At 25.9% G+C, this 15,191-nt stretch overlaps 1 protein-coding gene across 1 annotated transcript in view; it reads right to left on the bottom strand.

Annotated features, from left to right (window-relative positions):
- LOC135927802 (diacylglycerol kinase theta-like) overlaps positions 1-14,702 on the bottom strand; it is a 32,402-nt gene extending 17,700 nt beyond the window's left edge. Inside the window, exons 1-7 of the mRNA XM_065463994.1 lie at positions 14,351-14,702; positions 8,740-8,819; positions 5,619-5,721; positions 3,493-3,578; positions 1,910-2,041; positions 1,542-1,692; positions 226-333 (exon numbers count right to left, since the gene is read on the bottom strand). Of these exons, the coding sequence (XP_065320066.1) occupies positions 226-333; positions 1,542-1,692; positions 1,910-2,041; positions 3,493-3,578; positions 5,619-5,721; positions 8,740-8,819; positions 14,351-14,531 (841 nt within the window). The 5' untranslated portion in view covers positions 14,532-14,702. The remainder of the gene's footprint in view (positions 1-225; positions 334-1,541; positions 1,693-1,909; positions 2,042-3,492; positions 3,579-5,618; positions 5,722-8,739; positions 8,820-14,350) is intronic.
- Positions 14,703-15,191: the final 489 nt, after the last annotated feature.

Raw genomic sequence — 15,191 nt, 5'->3', positions numbered from 1 at the left:
ATCTTATTGAGAACATGATTAAAACCAATATTTAATCATTTTATTCGTCGGAATCCTAAGCAGCATTTAAAACTTTTTATGGTTAGGTTCCGTTTCCCCAGCCTGTGGGTTACTATACAACGTTCGCGTATTTTTTAAATTATTGTTCTTTTTCAAAATTTACAAAATTAAAAATTGCCGGAGTTTGTTTATTGGTATTATGAACACTCTTAGTATATAATATACCTTCATCTTTCTCTTTGTCCTTCTTTCCAGTACTACTGGATTCATTTTCTTCCTTGCTCGTTTTGTATTCACTACTAGAGGATGACTGTTCTTCGATAATTTGACGATCTTTAATGTTGATATATATTATCAGTTTTAATATAAAGTTAACAAAATAATAATATTGAATTTGAAAAGCGTATTAATTGACAGGATTCATACATGATTTGGAAATCCTTTTCCCGATAACCTTATTGTCAGTTGAGTCTAAAAATTTTGATTACACGGTGTAGGGGAGACCGGTGTAAAACGATTGGTATTTGGCATTTTTACCATAATAATTTGAAACATTAACAAAACAGAACATATTATATATTTAAGTCAAATCCTCTATAAAATAAAAAAAAGTGTAGCTCTTACTTTCGGAGCTGTGTTAATTATGTGAAATATACCATTTTCGCTATTTTACCCCATACCCAGGGTATGGCTAGGCATAGGGATAAAGTGGTTAAAATAAAATTGAATATAACTATATTGTTTAATTGAACAAAATATTGCAATTTTTACAGCTATTCATACTTTTAGTATATATTAATTAATACAATACCGGAATGTAAAAATTTATAACAAATATAGCACGTTTTGAATGTGCATTTTAGGCACATCGTACATTCAATTATTCTTTATTCATAAAATTTTATCCCAACAAACTATTTACTAATGTTCCTTTTACACAAAAATATCTTTTATATGGTGTAGATTTAACATTTAAAAATTATCTTTTTACAGCTTAAATCAGACGGAAAATTTTAACCGTTTTACTTATAGCAACTTTACCCTAAGGTAAAATCGTTATTGCGTGACTTCTAGTTAAACTATAGACTTCCGATAAATTTTATTTTATAGCTATAACTTTAAGGAACATGTATAAAAAACTTTAAATTTTGAGCCTTAATATATTTTCCTAAAAACTAGGGGGTGATTTTTTATGTTTTTTAGCAAAATATGTTAAACAAGGAAAGTTTTCCAAGAGATGAAGATAGGTAAGAAATTAGATATAAAAATACAACTTCTTACCAAATTTCAAGTCTTTATATTCAAGGGTTAAGAAGTTATTCGCGTTAATATTGTTAACCAGTCAATCCCTTTACCCCGATCTCCTCTATATCTTAAATATAATAAAATGAAAATGTTTGCAAAGAAACTTTAAACAGACAATAAGCAATAAGCAAAATTAACTTATTCTTTAAAAATAAAATTATAAATCAATTTATCCCGTTTCATTTACATTTAAATTAATCCTATTTTTGGCAAACAAAATACAAAAATCGCTAAACTTATAGGAACGAATTTCGAATTTATCCCTAGAATTATTTCTCTAGGTAAATCGACTCTAGGTATCGAAATAGATTGAGGTGGAAGCATTATGGGTTTGAATAATCCGAAGTCGCATATTTTCGGAAGTTTTTTGTAGCATGTAGCGTGAGCCTTTATAAAAATTAAAACACGAATTTAAAATAAGGAATTTATAAAAGTGTAATAAAATGTGGCTCCGACTTCAAAAGCTAATTCCGAATTGTACAATCGGAGAAGGACAACTAATATTCATATAAATTTTATTATTAAAAAAACATTATATACTATTAAATTAAATATCGCTTATAAATGATTCAAGATACAGTTTAAAACAAGTATTATAATTTACATTGATACCACACCAATCGCATCTCATTCCGGATAAACATTCGGACGACCAACAAGTCTTTTTACAGATAGAGCATTTCGAGTTAGATGGCAGGTTGCCCTCTCTCCAATGATGATATTGGATTTGGCATTTCTAATATATAAAAAACACGTTAATGTATATTAAAGTCTAACTCATTTCTCGTCTTGTATTTGAAATCAAGTTGGTTCCAATCAAAATCAATAATAATGAATATCAAATTTAGATATATTAGATTCGGTATAAAATTAATAATATTAAATATAACGGCATGGGGTAATTCCACAAATTGATAACTTTTCAGTCATTTTTTAAATTATAGATAAAACATTATAGAAAAATATTAAGTCCTAATAAAGCATAAAAAGAAATTTGTTTATTAAAAATTTTAGTCGGGCAGATTCGAGTTTAGAGATATTAAAAAGGTTGGTTTGGTCGAAGAAGATTCCATTTTTTAAAAAAAATATCAGGTTTAACAAATTGTTTAATTGTAACTATAATATGAAAATTTGCCTAGGAATATAAATTTTAAAAGGAGAGGAGGGGGAGATGTAGTGAGGAAACTATCATGAAATAAACCAATCATTCATGTGTATTTTAAAAAATTATGAATCAGATTTTAAATTAAAGTTGTAACGGCCAGATTACCCTTAATCTCACCCTAATCTCTATTGCTACCCTAAACCAATGTTTAACAACCTACTATACACAAATATTAGTAAGGTTTATAAGGTATTATTGATTATAATATGGGCAAAAAAACTTAATCTCCTTAAATGAGGGGGCAAACAGAATACGAAGTAGAAACAAAAAAAATTATATAATTGGCCTTGATTTTTAGAAATTTTTTGATAGAATTTTTTTTATTATTATTTAGATTTTTTTTAATGAATCTTTTTATGCTAATATATAGGTTATTTATATAAAATATCTGGACCAAATGTTATCGCCATGTAACAAGACTGGATTAACCTCCGAATTAAATATACCTAACTGAGTATTTATTATTATAATTTCAAGTGTTTATAGAACCCTCACATTCTTTATTCTAATATTAATTTCGTTTTTATTATATGCAACTCGCAAATTTTTTACTTCCAAGACACATTTTATCATTTAGGAATGTATAGTGGTGCTATTTTTTTTATAGTCAAAGCTGTAGACTTGGCATACTTTATTAAAAGGGTCGGTTATACATTTCTTTTAAGCATTATTGGGTTGAGCAATACGATTTATATTCTAATGATCTTAATTGGAAATGAACAAATATAAAGTAATAGCTTTAAATGAGGTACACAGTCCAGAGAACAATAAAAAAAAAGTATTATACTTTATAATTCCAGCACTATGGAAAATAATTAGTCCAAAGATGGACTCTTGTTAAATAATTTATAGGAGAAAATTTTGAATTAGATTTTTTTTATAATGTAAAATTTCTGAAGAGTTATTGATTTGACGGGATCATTCCATGAAAAATATTTAAGCATATTAACATCATAAATATTAATAACTATAGAATATTTATACATAATTTAAAATAAAAAATAATAATAAATTATAATTACAAAGCCATTGGAAGTGTATAATGCACAGTCTTTGCAGTCGCTAACAACAAAGTCTTGGCATTCCAAATGAGCATAGTATTCGCAAACTTGTGATAAATATAAGCCACAATATAATACAATATTTATGAGTGATGAAATGAATTGGCCAAACTCGAACGCAAAAAAAAATCCGGAGTTCTGAAAAAGTTTTTAACCCAGATCCCAGTTCGGCTCAAGGTAAGATATGCAAAGGGGGTGTAGGTTTGCTTTGGAATAAGAAATGCTATTCAAATTTCTTAAAATTCCAATCAGTTTATATATATCAATTAAAATTTTAAACCTCATGGATATATAATATAGGAAAGTGATCATAAAAGCCATCATAATATATAAAACAATTACAATGAAACCGAACCATGGGCTTCAAAGGGAATCTAGAAATAAGTTCGGTTAACATAATGCTCATTTAATCGGGTTTGTTTAAAAGCACTGAATTCGGAACATTTGTCGATTTATCAATATTTTTATTTGTTATAGTAATTTGCTATTAATAAAAATAGAGGCATAAATATTATTTGAATTTTTAAAATCGGGATGGATAAAAATACCCCGTTATCATTTTAAAAGTAGATTAATGTCTTGAATAGTAAATATTATGAATAAAAAATAACTTTTAAGCTTTCAAAAAGCAATTAAGTTAGGAGAAATAAATCTCAAACTTATCCATCAGGACAACTTTATTCCTCCTTATGTATCGAGGGTTAAATCTGCCAATGATATTTGACCATTAAAAATTCAAAGGCATGGCGGAATGCAGATGCTGAATATCATTTTACTCCTCCCCAACGGAAGTAACTAACCCTAATCATAATTATTACATGAATGATAAAGAGAAATCCCCCCCCCCCAAAAAAAAAATCAATATAAATTAACCGATTCTCTTTTTGTCTCTATTTATATATATTTTTTTAAAAAAACCCCTAAAATTTAAAAACAAATCAAATCCCGAATTCGTTTAAAAAAATATATTTACAATCATTTTATTTTAAAGTCAGTAAATTATAATAATAAAAAAATATATTATTCAGTGTAGGGTATTATAAAATTATAACAAAATTAAAAAAATATATATAAAAATGAGAGAAGAATAAAAAAATTTGATAATAAATATAGAAGCTTTTAGCATTTATCTATCTATGGGGTTTAAAAGATTAAAAAAATTTACTCTTTCTTCTTTATTTTAGATAAATGAAAAAATAATAAAGAAAATCGAAAACAATATTATTATATTATATTCTATACTTATATAGGGATACCCAATAAAATTTAAAATGTTTTGGCGTATTACCAAAGAGATAAAAAAAATTCCAATTTTCACATATTTTTTTTTTAAGAAAAAGAATAAATTCTCCAAAAATGTGTTGGGGATATGTATATCGATTTTTATCTAGTACTTATATTGATGATGTGTTGAAGAAATGAATGATAATATAAGATACTAGTTTATACATTTTAGTTTGTTTTAAAAAACCTGTTTTAATTGTGAGCCCTTAAAGCTGAATACATCTTTTTTTTTAAATTTTCTTAGATTATGTATGCCCGGCATGAATTCTTCTTAATTATCATAATGAGAATCATATTTTCAATAAATCAACTTCCAGCTTTAGCTCGAATTAGATAGGTTTATTAACGTTTTACGTTCACATTTTATAATATTTGAAAATAGTTGTTTATCTCTATTTTAAAATCAACTAAAGATTTTATATAGAAATTAACAGAGATCGGCAGAGGTCAAAATGTTAGGCCCGAATTTGAAAAATTTCAAACTCAGTCCAGTTTTTTATAAAAACAAAATTCCCAGCCCGAATTTCTGGCTCAATTTTGTTTATAAAAATATTTTTAGGTTTATTTTTTTAATTTTATGTCTCTGGTGATAGCATCGATTTGACTATGAATGCCCTGAAGTTCTCCGGGTAATAACAATAATAATTAAATATACAGTGCAACTTGTCTTGACCTAAGCATCATTACAACCAAATTTTGCTCAAATGTAGTATATTATTTAGAAAATATGAAAGAATTAGTGAATCGCAAATAATTGATCATGTGTAATGTATGGTAGAATTTAAAAAATAAATAAATCATACTTTCGCATCTGATGGCCCAAGAATCATCTAATCTTTTGCGACAAACGTTACAAAATTTGCGTTTAAAATGACCCGGCTCGGACCAACAATGAGCAACTGGATTCTTTGATAATATTCAAAAATATTATATATAAAAATATTAAGTTTTTGGGCTAAATAAACCATGACATATCTGAAAAAATCTCATAATATAAACAAATAATCAATATTTTTTTTAACATCCAAGTTGGTTAGGTACAATGACATCCGCCTCGATGAATAGGTCAATTAAATTAAAAATAGATTACATTAAAGCTAATGAAAAGTAAAAGAGGCAGCCCTGGGCACAGTGATACATGCGGAGTTTTCCTTCAGTGAAATCAAGCAGATTAAAATTGATCTGACCTATTTTGATTTGACCAAAATACAATGGGGAAGGTTTAAGATTATAATTTTTTATACCAAATTAAAATTATTTTTCAATATGGTTATATGACAGCTGGTTGTGGTTCAAAGCTAGTCACTCATATTTTAAGTTTTTTTAAAAACGTTTTAATAACTTTTTAATCCAAATGTCATCTAAATACTGATTTTTTTAAAATAATAAATAAATTATTCCGCAATCAGCGCATAAAAAAAGAGCAATCAAATTAATGTAACTGCAGTTATTCGAAAAAAGAAAGCACATCACTTACCTTGTATGTATAAAACGAATATAATTAACAAGCTTAATAATTTTCTATGAAAAAGAAACCAAAAAATATATATTATAATAAAAAAAGCATATAGGAAAATACAAGAAAAGTTCATTTACATTAACTAAAATTCTCTAACAATCTTATTGAGAAAAAGGATTGAAAAGTGATCATACGTCAAACCATTTAAAATCGAATCGATTAAAATTTCAATTAAAAACCACAAAATATTTATAAAATGTTTAATAAAAATGTAATTTTTCTTTTAAAAAAAGGATCAATAATAATATATAACTAGTCTAATTTGGTTATTTCCTTGCCGTGAGAATTTTTTTTCAAATAATAATGCCTACAAATTGGAGGATTTAGGTTTGTTTTATTTCAAATAATGTATTCTAAATGGTAATGTGCAAATTGTGTTTTTTTGAACTACTTAGTGTTCTTAACATTTAAAAATATAGCTTTTCGATTTAAACAAAGCGTTAGAACAACACAACGTTAAACGCTTCTGCTCAAGTGGAATAATAAGATAGGAGCCAATTTTAAGAAAAGTTGTTCAAATTAAGGAGTTGTTTAAATTATAAGGGGGTTCAAATTAGACACTTCAACAGTATATAAAAATAATTATATATTTTTTTTAAATTTAAGCCAGTTTTCGTAATTTATAAGTTAAAAACATAAATGAAAAATGATACTAAAAATAGCGCAATAAAGGGTCACGAATGACGTCAATTCATCATATTCTTTATTATATCTATTTTTTTGGTCGTAATTTATATTTGTACTATTATAAAATATTGGTTATATTTTCTATTATTACCATTGCAAAAACTCCAAAAGTGACCTATTTCTTATCTTGACCACTAACTATAACTTGCTACCCGTTCAATTCCCATAAAAAATGAAAATCATTTTATAATACGTTAACTCAAGGCTTTGAACTCTAGAAATGGAAATTTCTCGGGGTCAGTTTAGCTCCATGACAAATGAACCCGATTTATTTAAAGACGGATTGGTCACAAAAGAATATGATTCAGGTTTGGTGGGTGTATATTTAAGAGTTCGAGGCCCCACGTTGACGACCAAAAGCTTACCACTTTTGATTAGCCAGTTTTAGAAGTCTCAATTGTGAATCTTAATTTAATTATTCCGAATCAGGCCAGCTTTTGAGAAAAAAATAAAGATTTATATTGTCTTGTCCTAAATCCCCGAAAGTTCCCATTATCTTAAATGAAGAGAGAGAGAAAAATTATAGCTAATTTATTTATTTTTTAAACCCCTGAGCAGGACCCGATTTTTAAACTTTTATTAGGCCCAGCTTTAAATATAATTTAGGCCCGAGTCTGACCCGACTTGCAGGGCCCTAATCGGGAACACATTTTTTGATCGAATCGAACAAGACATTAAATTTAATTTAGATTAAATTTGAGACGTGGAACAAATTTTATTTTCGATTTTAACTTTAGCTATTTTTATGTAAATTTTGTGGCCCGAAGCATATTTTTATTTTTGATTTATTAAATGGCCCTGTCCAGAATTTTTAAAATTTAGTCGAATAATTGCGGCATTATATTTTGTAAATTTTTTGAAAAAAAATTAAAATATGTATAAAATGAAACGCATTATATAATTTTCCAAATATATAATTTAATTTTTTTTGAAGAAATGAGCTCACCCACAGATTTTGTAAAATAAAATTTCTAGTCACCGTCCATGTTTATTATTTTCTTTCATTTTGCGGACCTTGGTCCAGGACTGCTGGTTTCTATATATTCGCAATATCAATAAATTAAATTTATTTGATAATGAGTGCATATTTTTAGGGATGGGTCGGGCTTGGAAATTTTCTTCTTCTTATTACAACGTTTGTGATGGGTCTATATATGTTGTGGGCCAAAAATTTCATTAAAAAATGAAAGTCCTGGGCCAGGTCTTTTGATAAACTTATCGTTATATCTTCAAATTTTAGTAATTTAATAATATGCAATTCCTATTTAAATGTTCTTATAAACTAAATAAATTTGATTTTATTATCAATTGAACATCTCAATCTCAAAGATAAGATAATGGGAATCAAACATTATTATTAGATAAAAATTAAAAGCCATTTAACTTATTATTTTTTTAAATAATATTAGTAATTTGTTAAATTCTTTTTTGTGTAAACAAAAGTCCGAAAAAAAATCGATAATGATAAATAAAAAAAGTAATTTTAAACGAAATCTTACAATATTAAATATAATAAAATTATTTTATCATGTTATTGTACATTTCAAAGTTTGATTTGATTATAAAAGTCGGAATATAACAAAACAATTATTTTTTAAAACTTATATAAATATTTGAATAGTGCCCTTTACTCTTTAGTAAAACAGTAAAATTCCATATTTTTCTTGTGATAATTTACTTAAACTGTTTGATTTTGAATAAAAATAGATAGGAATTACTTTTATGAGACTAGTAGCTATAGTTGAACATGGCGAAACGACAGTTTTCAGGCATCTATCATGAACGACGAAGTTGCATACTTATTTTGTAATTTAAAATTAGGATTCTTATAAATCTTGGTAAATTCAATGAAAATTTTTAAAAAAGATTAAATCATGGGTGGCTTTTGATGGGTGGGGGGAGGGGGGGTGAAACTATTTGGTGGAATTTTTCTCCATAAATTTTATTGCAGATCTTAAGATCCACTTATTGTACACCTTTGGCCATGCTACATTTTTTAAAATAATTTAGGGTTACCATTTTTATTTAAAAAAATTATCAACTTTTATTTATTTTTCTTTTAAATTATTTTTTATAGTAGTATATTGTATATATTTTGTGTAAAGACACATTTTAAAAAGGGCAGGGGGATTTCCATGCCTCCACCCCCTTCGTTACACATACGGTGATTATTTGAAAACTATATTGTGATTGGTAGTTTTTTTAGGCAGTAAATAAACCAAAGGCCATAAGAGTTTGGCTTAATAAATTGTAAAAAAAGAAATATTAAATAATGCAAATTTTTAATATTTTTTGTTAAAAATATAAATTTATCTTTAAAACATATGTATGGACCTGTCTTTCAACACTCAAATAATTTTATAAGGTTAGCTGGGAGGAAAGGGGATTATTGAGATAATTAAGCATGAAACACGTAAGTTTAATGGTTAGCAAAAAAAAAGTTAGGATAATTCATATATTTCCGGAAAGATTTTATTCTTAATTGCTTGTATAACTATTTCCACTGAAGTCGCTAGAAGAAAGATCAGAGCATTTCTAATTGAGCAAAACCTTTTATTTTGAGCAACCCCACAAATCAAAAAAAGATAGGGGCCAGTGGCGCCACTGTGTACTACTAATTTCAAAAATTATTATCAAAAATTAATAGATTTTTTAAAAAATAGCTGGATAGTTTTTACGCTTTCCAATATTATTAATTATTTTATATTTAAGAAAAATAATAATGTTAAACATAAAAAAATATAATTAAATTAAAGTATAAAATGATAATCTCTAAAGATTATAGATATAAATATTATATCATTTAAAAACATTTTTATTTTAAAGGAGCACAAAAAAATAAGTTTACGAGAAATTTAATTCTTATATTCATTTATATACTTTTTTTAGGAATTATTATTTGGATAAAAAATAAATAAGGTAACTTCCAGTAAAATATTGAGGTGGTATTTCGGGCTTTAATAAATTCGAATAATTTAGTATACAAATTATTTATTCCATTAATAATTTCTCATCAAATATTCGATACCAGGTTTTATATATAAAATATATCAATAAAAATAAAAACAGTTATTAATGAGAATGACCATCGTCCACAATCAATGCGCCGATATCCATGCCAAGGCTGATAACTTGTTTTTTACCCATAGGGGTGGGTGACACCAAGGTAATTCATTATTGTCAAAAAATATTATAACGATAATAAACCCAATATTACATTAAATTTTTATCAATTTTTATATAATGATCTATTTTTGCAAATGCGCCACCTTGCGAGAAAGAATTTATATAAGAAAACATAAATTAAAACTTACATTATTTTTTATTTTTGAAAAAAATACTTTTAAGCAGGGACATAGAACGAAATGTTCCGGAAACAAAACTTGGGCAAAATTATGAAACATGAAAGGATCGGGAACGGGGATTAGTTTTGGAACGTTCTGAAAAATAATATTTAAAAATATTTGTTTTTTTTATTTCTTCATTCGAGTTTGGTACACATAACAATACCATTAATAATATTTTGTATTACAAAACATTGTATGTGAAGATGCACTAATATTATGCAATCTTTTGGGCATCATTGTACTGTTATGACTTCGTTTCAATATTAAATTTTGTCAAGTTGAATTGTAATTAATCAACAGCTTCCCCAGGCCCAGAGCTGCAGAATTTTGGCTTGTCTTGCCATTGGTACTTTGATTAGCATTTTATATTTATTATATTTTGATAAACGTGGAAGATTTTCTTTATATTTAAGAATATATCTTCAATCGCTTCTTTTATTTGTCAATTTTTTAAATTGGACCTTGTCATTTCTCTTATTGAAGTTTTTATTGATTCAAGAGTCGGCCTCCCCTCATTATGCTTAAAATTTGGATCTAGCTTATCGTACGACTTATGCCTTTACGAAAGTTATCACATATTTGTGATGAGGGAGATCATCTAAAGCAGCATATTTCTTAAATTTTTGTCTGGATATTTTAAATTTATCATAGCACATGGCTTCCTGCAAAAGATATTGTATATATCTTTAAATTATCAAAAGAAAAAATATTATTACCATGTGCAAATTTTTTTAAATGAATATTTTTTGCCTCTTACTCTGGTTTAGCGTTGTTAAACGACTCGTTTTGAGCCGATTTTTAAAAACGGCTAACTGGTTTTTTATCCAGAAAAATATTATGCAAGCCTGAAAATTTTGCTCATAGAAGGAGCAAAGGTCTAGACTCATAGTATCGAAATTTCGAGGCTTAGTCAATATTTTTCTGGCGAAAATATTGAGTTAGCCGTTTTTAAAAATCGGCTCAAAACGAGCCGTTTAACAACATCACTCTAATTGTTATTGAAAAGCCTAAAAAGATGAAATCTAACAAGAAATTTTTTCGTCCATGAAAAAATTAATAAAATCAAAATTTTTATAAAAATTAATTTATGTGAACATCAAAAGATGATAATTAATTCTAAGTTATAACTTCCAAGAATGTTTAAAGTAGATTAAATTTGAATGATGCCGATTCTTTTAGAAAATTTTAGCATGGAAAATATTACAATTTTATATAATTAACTTTACATAACTTTTATCAATAAAACATTAAAACTATCATAATATACAAGCTTTACCAATATGCCCATTGGTGGTAAATTATTTATTCCCCCTTAAAATTTATTTTCGATCTTGATAATGAAGCCATGCCGATCCCATGACAATTTTTTAAAATAAATATAAAGGAGGTTTATAGTGATATTATTTAAAAAAATTATCAATTTTTTAGCTTCCAATATTTTAAAAAATCGTTTTTAGATCTTGTACAATGAATAAAATGAAATTTTCTAAAAATAAAATATCTCCACTATTTGTCATAAAATTTGTTATTTAAAATCATAGCAAATCAATTAAATGATGGCAGATAATAATAAAAACATACGATTTTTCTGGCTTTGATCCCTAATATCTTACAAGAATATAGATGGTTAAAAGTAAAATTTCAACTGCCTTACATTGATTTTACTTTCCTTATCAAATTTCGTTAAAATAGAAGAGGGTTAAAACGTTTTTGATTTCGGTTGATGCTGAATGATCCAGCAGTAAATTAATATTAAACGTTCCATCATATGATTTTCTAACTGATTAATAAAATAATTAAAATTTATTGCTAAAAAGATCAACCCGGTTTTTAATTTTTTACTACTTTTATACCGCATCCGGATTTTTAATTTTTTCAAAGTCAGGCCCGGACTATAAAAATTATACCTTTTTCGTCCGGCCTGCAGGTCTTTGATAAAAATTATTGCTTTCAACTTAAATAAATATTAAAGTTTATTTCTGCAAAAAAATTAATACAAAAATAGAATGTAGCATATGAGTGATGATATTTACAGTTTGGGAATTCTAATTGTTTGGCATGCTAGTAAGCCTCCCTTTTCAAGTTCCTACTTTACCCCGAATGCCCTGACCAATAACTAATATCTAACCCTGTAGCAGAAAAGTTTGAATTTGGGAAAAAGGGGCCTGCAGGGAATCGAACAACCAACCCGTCGCCTCCCTTGATAGTCCCCAGCCTGTCATTAAAAAATAACTATTTTTTTGTATTTATAATATATTAATACCCAACGACAAATAATTTTCGTGAAAACAAGTTTTTCTTTTGTAGTCTCAAACTCTTAATAACATTACTCACAATATGTATAATTAAGATAATATGTCATTAAATCATGTCAGGACCACCAACATATACTACTTTAGGTTATTTATGCCCCGCATTATTGATACTTTGTTTTTTTTACAATACCAAATTATTCAACCTTTGTAAATGGCTAGTAAATAATTTTTTAATGCATTTTTTTTATATTTATTTAATAAAATAATAACAAAAGTTGTCCCTCTTGTGTTTCACTATTTTACCCTTTTTTAAAAACTTTTTATTGCTTTTTTGATCTCTTTTTTAAGAAATGAAAATTTAATTACATCTGTTTTGGCTCCTTGAAGAAATTCATCACAATCTGAAAAGAATAAAAAAATTGAATCCTTAATTACTATTGTGTCATAATTTTATTATATCCATGGCTATCATTCATGGCATGATTCAAATCAATGATTTTTTTGAATCAAAATCATGATTTAATAAATCAATTTTCTTTTTTGCTTGTATTTTATTAGTTTTTAAATAAAAACATTTTTTATATATTCGATTGATCATGAAATAATATTTTTAATATTATAAACGCCTATAAGAAATTAATTTAGAAATTATTGTTTAAATTTAAGGAAAAATCTCTATAATTATTTCAATATGACCTTATTATGATACTAAGAAAATTAACATAGAATAAATTGGGAAAATATTAACATATCACAGAGAAAAACAGATGTGTATAATGTTATAAAATGACTGTGCTCAACCATTACTTTTTCTAGGTGGTGGGGTATTTTATTCAGGACACAAAAGTGAAATAAATTAAAAAGGCTTAGACTAATTACAGGCACCTCACAGGTTATTTTAAAGGATCTCAATCAAAATCTGTTCTAATTGAGTACAATACATAATTCTGACTTATCTTAAATATTGTCATTTTTTTATATTCTTGTTGTATAAAAAAGAAATTAAAAATATTTTGTATATATTGTTAAATGTATAAAAAATAATTGCATTTATTTGATATTTTTTTAATGCTTAAATTCAAAATATCATTTTTTTACATTAAATATCATATTCCTAGTTTTTTTTGAAAAGTAACTTCATAGTTGTGCATTATTTTTTTAAAAAGTAGTAATCAAAGGTTTGCATGGAATAGCCCTATTGGAAATTTTAGAAAAGGTTTTTTGACCCAGCCTACAAAATTTTTTGTTTTGTTATGATATTTTCAATTCTATTTTAAAATTATTATTAATAAATTAATAATTAATATTGATCCTTCAAAAAACCAATTATTTAATAATTAAAGATTTTTCTATATATTGAGATCACTATCTCTCTTAATATTATTAATTTACTAATAATTCATTTAAATCTGTTGTATTTTAAAAAAATAAATTATCCTTTACATTACTAAATGTAAGATAATGATAGATAGATATTAAAAGGTTATATAAAATATATTTATTTTTATTCACAAGATTTTTCCAAGTAGATTAAAGTAGGAATAACATATTATAAAGTATAAATTTATTTATATAATTATAATTTATGAGTATATTTCAATTGAATATTTAAAAAAATAGTAAGTTTTAACAATATCCACAACATATTTTAGCTAACTATAAAATTGCTATTTGAAGATAAATAAAATGGTTTTAATGTAATAATTATATTGTTCTAAAAAATTTACCTTCACATATATATCCTTGTCCTATTAGACCCCAAAGCATTTCTGTACAATGATGACAGTATGTTGGTTTATGAAAAGATTTTTTAATAAAAAAATGGCCATGTCCATGTTTGAAATCGTTGATATTTAGCTCTTGTGCATCTTGTTTTTTCCATATATCATATTGTTCATTATCAACCATGATTGAATATGATATCAATAGTAATCATAATCATAGATGCAATTAATTTTACAAGTCATAAATTCAGTTCTGAATAATTAAAGGCATGATAAGGCCCATTTTCCTAACCATTATCTGGAGGCAAGTTTATTACATGAAGGTTGCCATCGAATTTAAAAATCGATAAAAATATATTGATACCATACAAATCCACTAGCAAAAATTATAAAAACATGTATTTTTAATAAATGAAATGAAGTTAGCATACGAATTAAATTATAAAATGGCGCGAAATATATGGCTATAAAAATTTATTTAATACTTTATTATAAGTCCAAGTGCGTCACTAGCCTTTTGGGGACTACCATATTTTGCGGGCCTTCGGTCGGGTTTTATATTAATATATCATAATTTTTTTATTTATTTGCAAACTCTGAACAATTATTCTGATTTTCATATTTTGTCATTTATTATGCATAAATAATGAATGCAAAACGATATAAGACTTTTCTAAATATAATATTTTTTAATAAAAAAAAATTATCCATTTATTACAATATTAAATATTTTAGAATACGGATATATAAAAAAAAAAATTTACGTCTAAAAGAAATAGCTAGTAGTCGTTAGTAGTGCTTGATAATATAAGAACTTGAAAATCGGTAGTATTGATTGAGAATG

This window comes from Gordionus sp. m RMFG-2023, chromosome 4 (assembly GCF_954871325.1).
Source record: "Gordionus sp. m RMFG-2023 chromosome 4, tfGorSpeb1-WG-v2, whole genome shotgun sequence".
Lineage (NCBI taxonomy): Eukaryota > Metazoa > Nematomorpha > Gordioida > Chordodea > Parachordodidae > Gordionus > Gordionus sp. m RMFG-2023.
The sequence above is the reverse complement of the archived record's forward strand: the minus strand, read 5'-3'. Positions and strand labels throughout refer to the sequence as shown.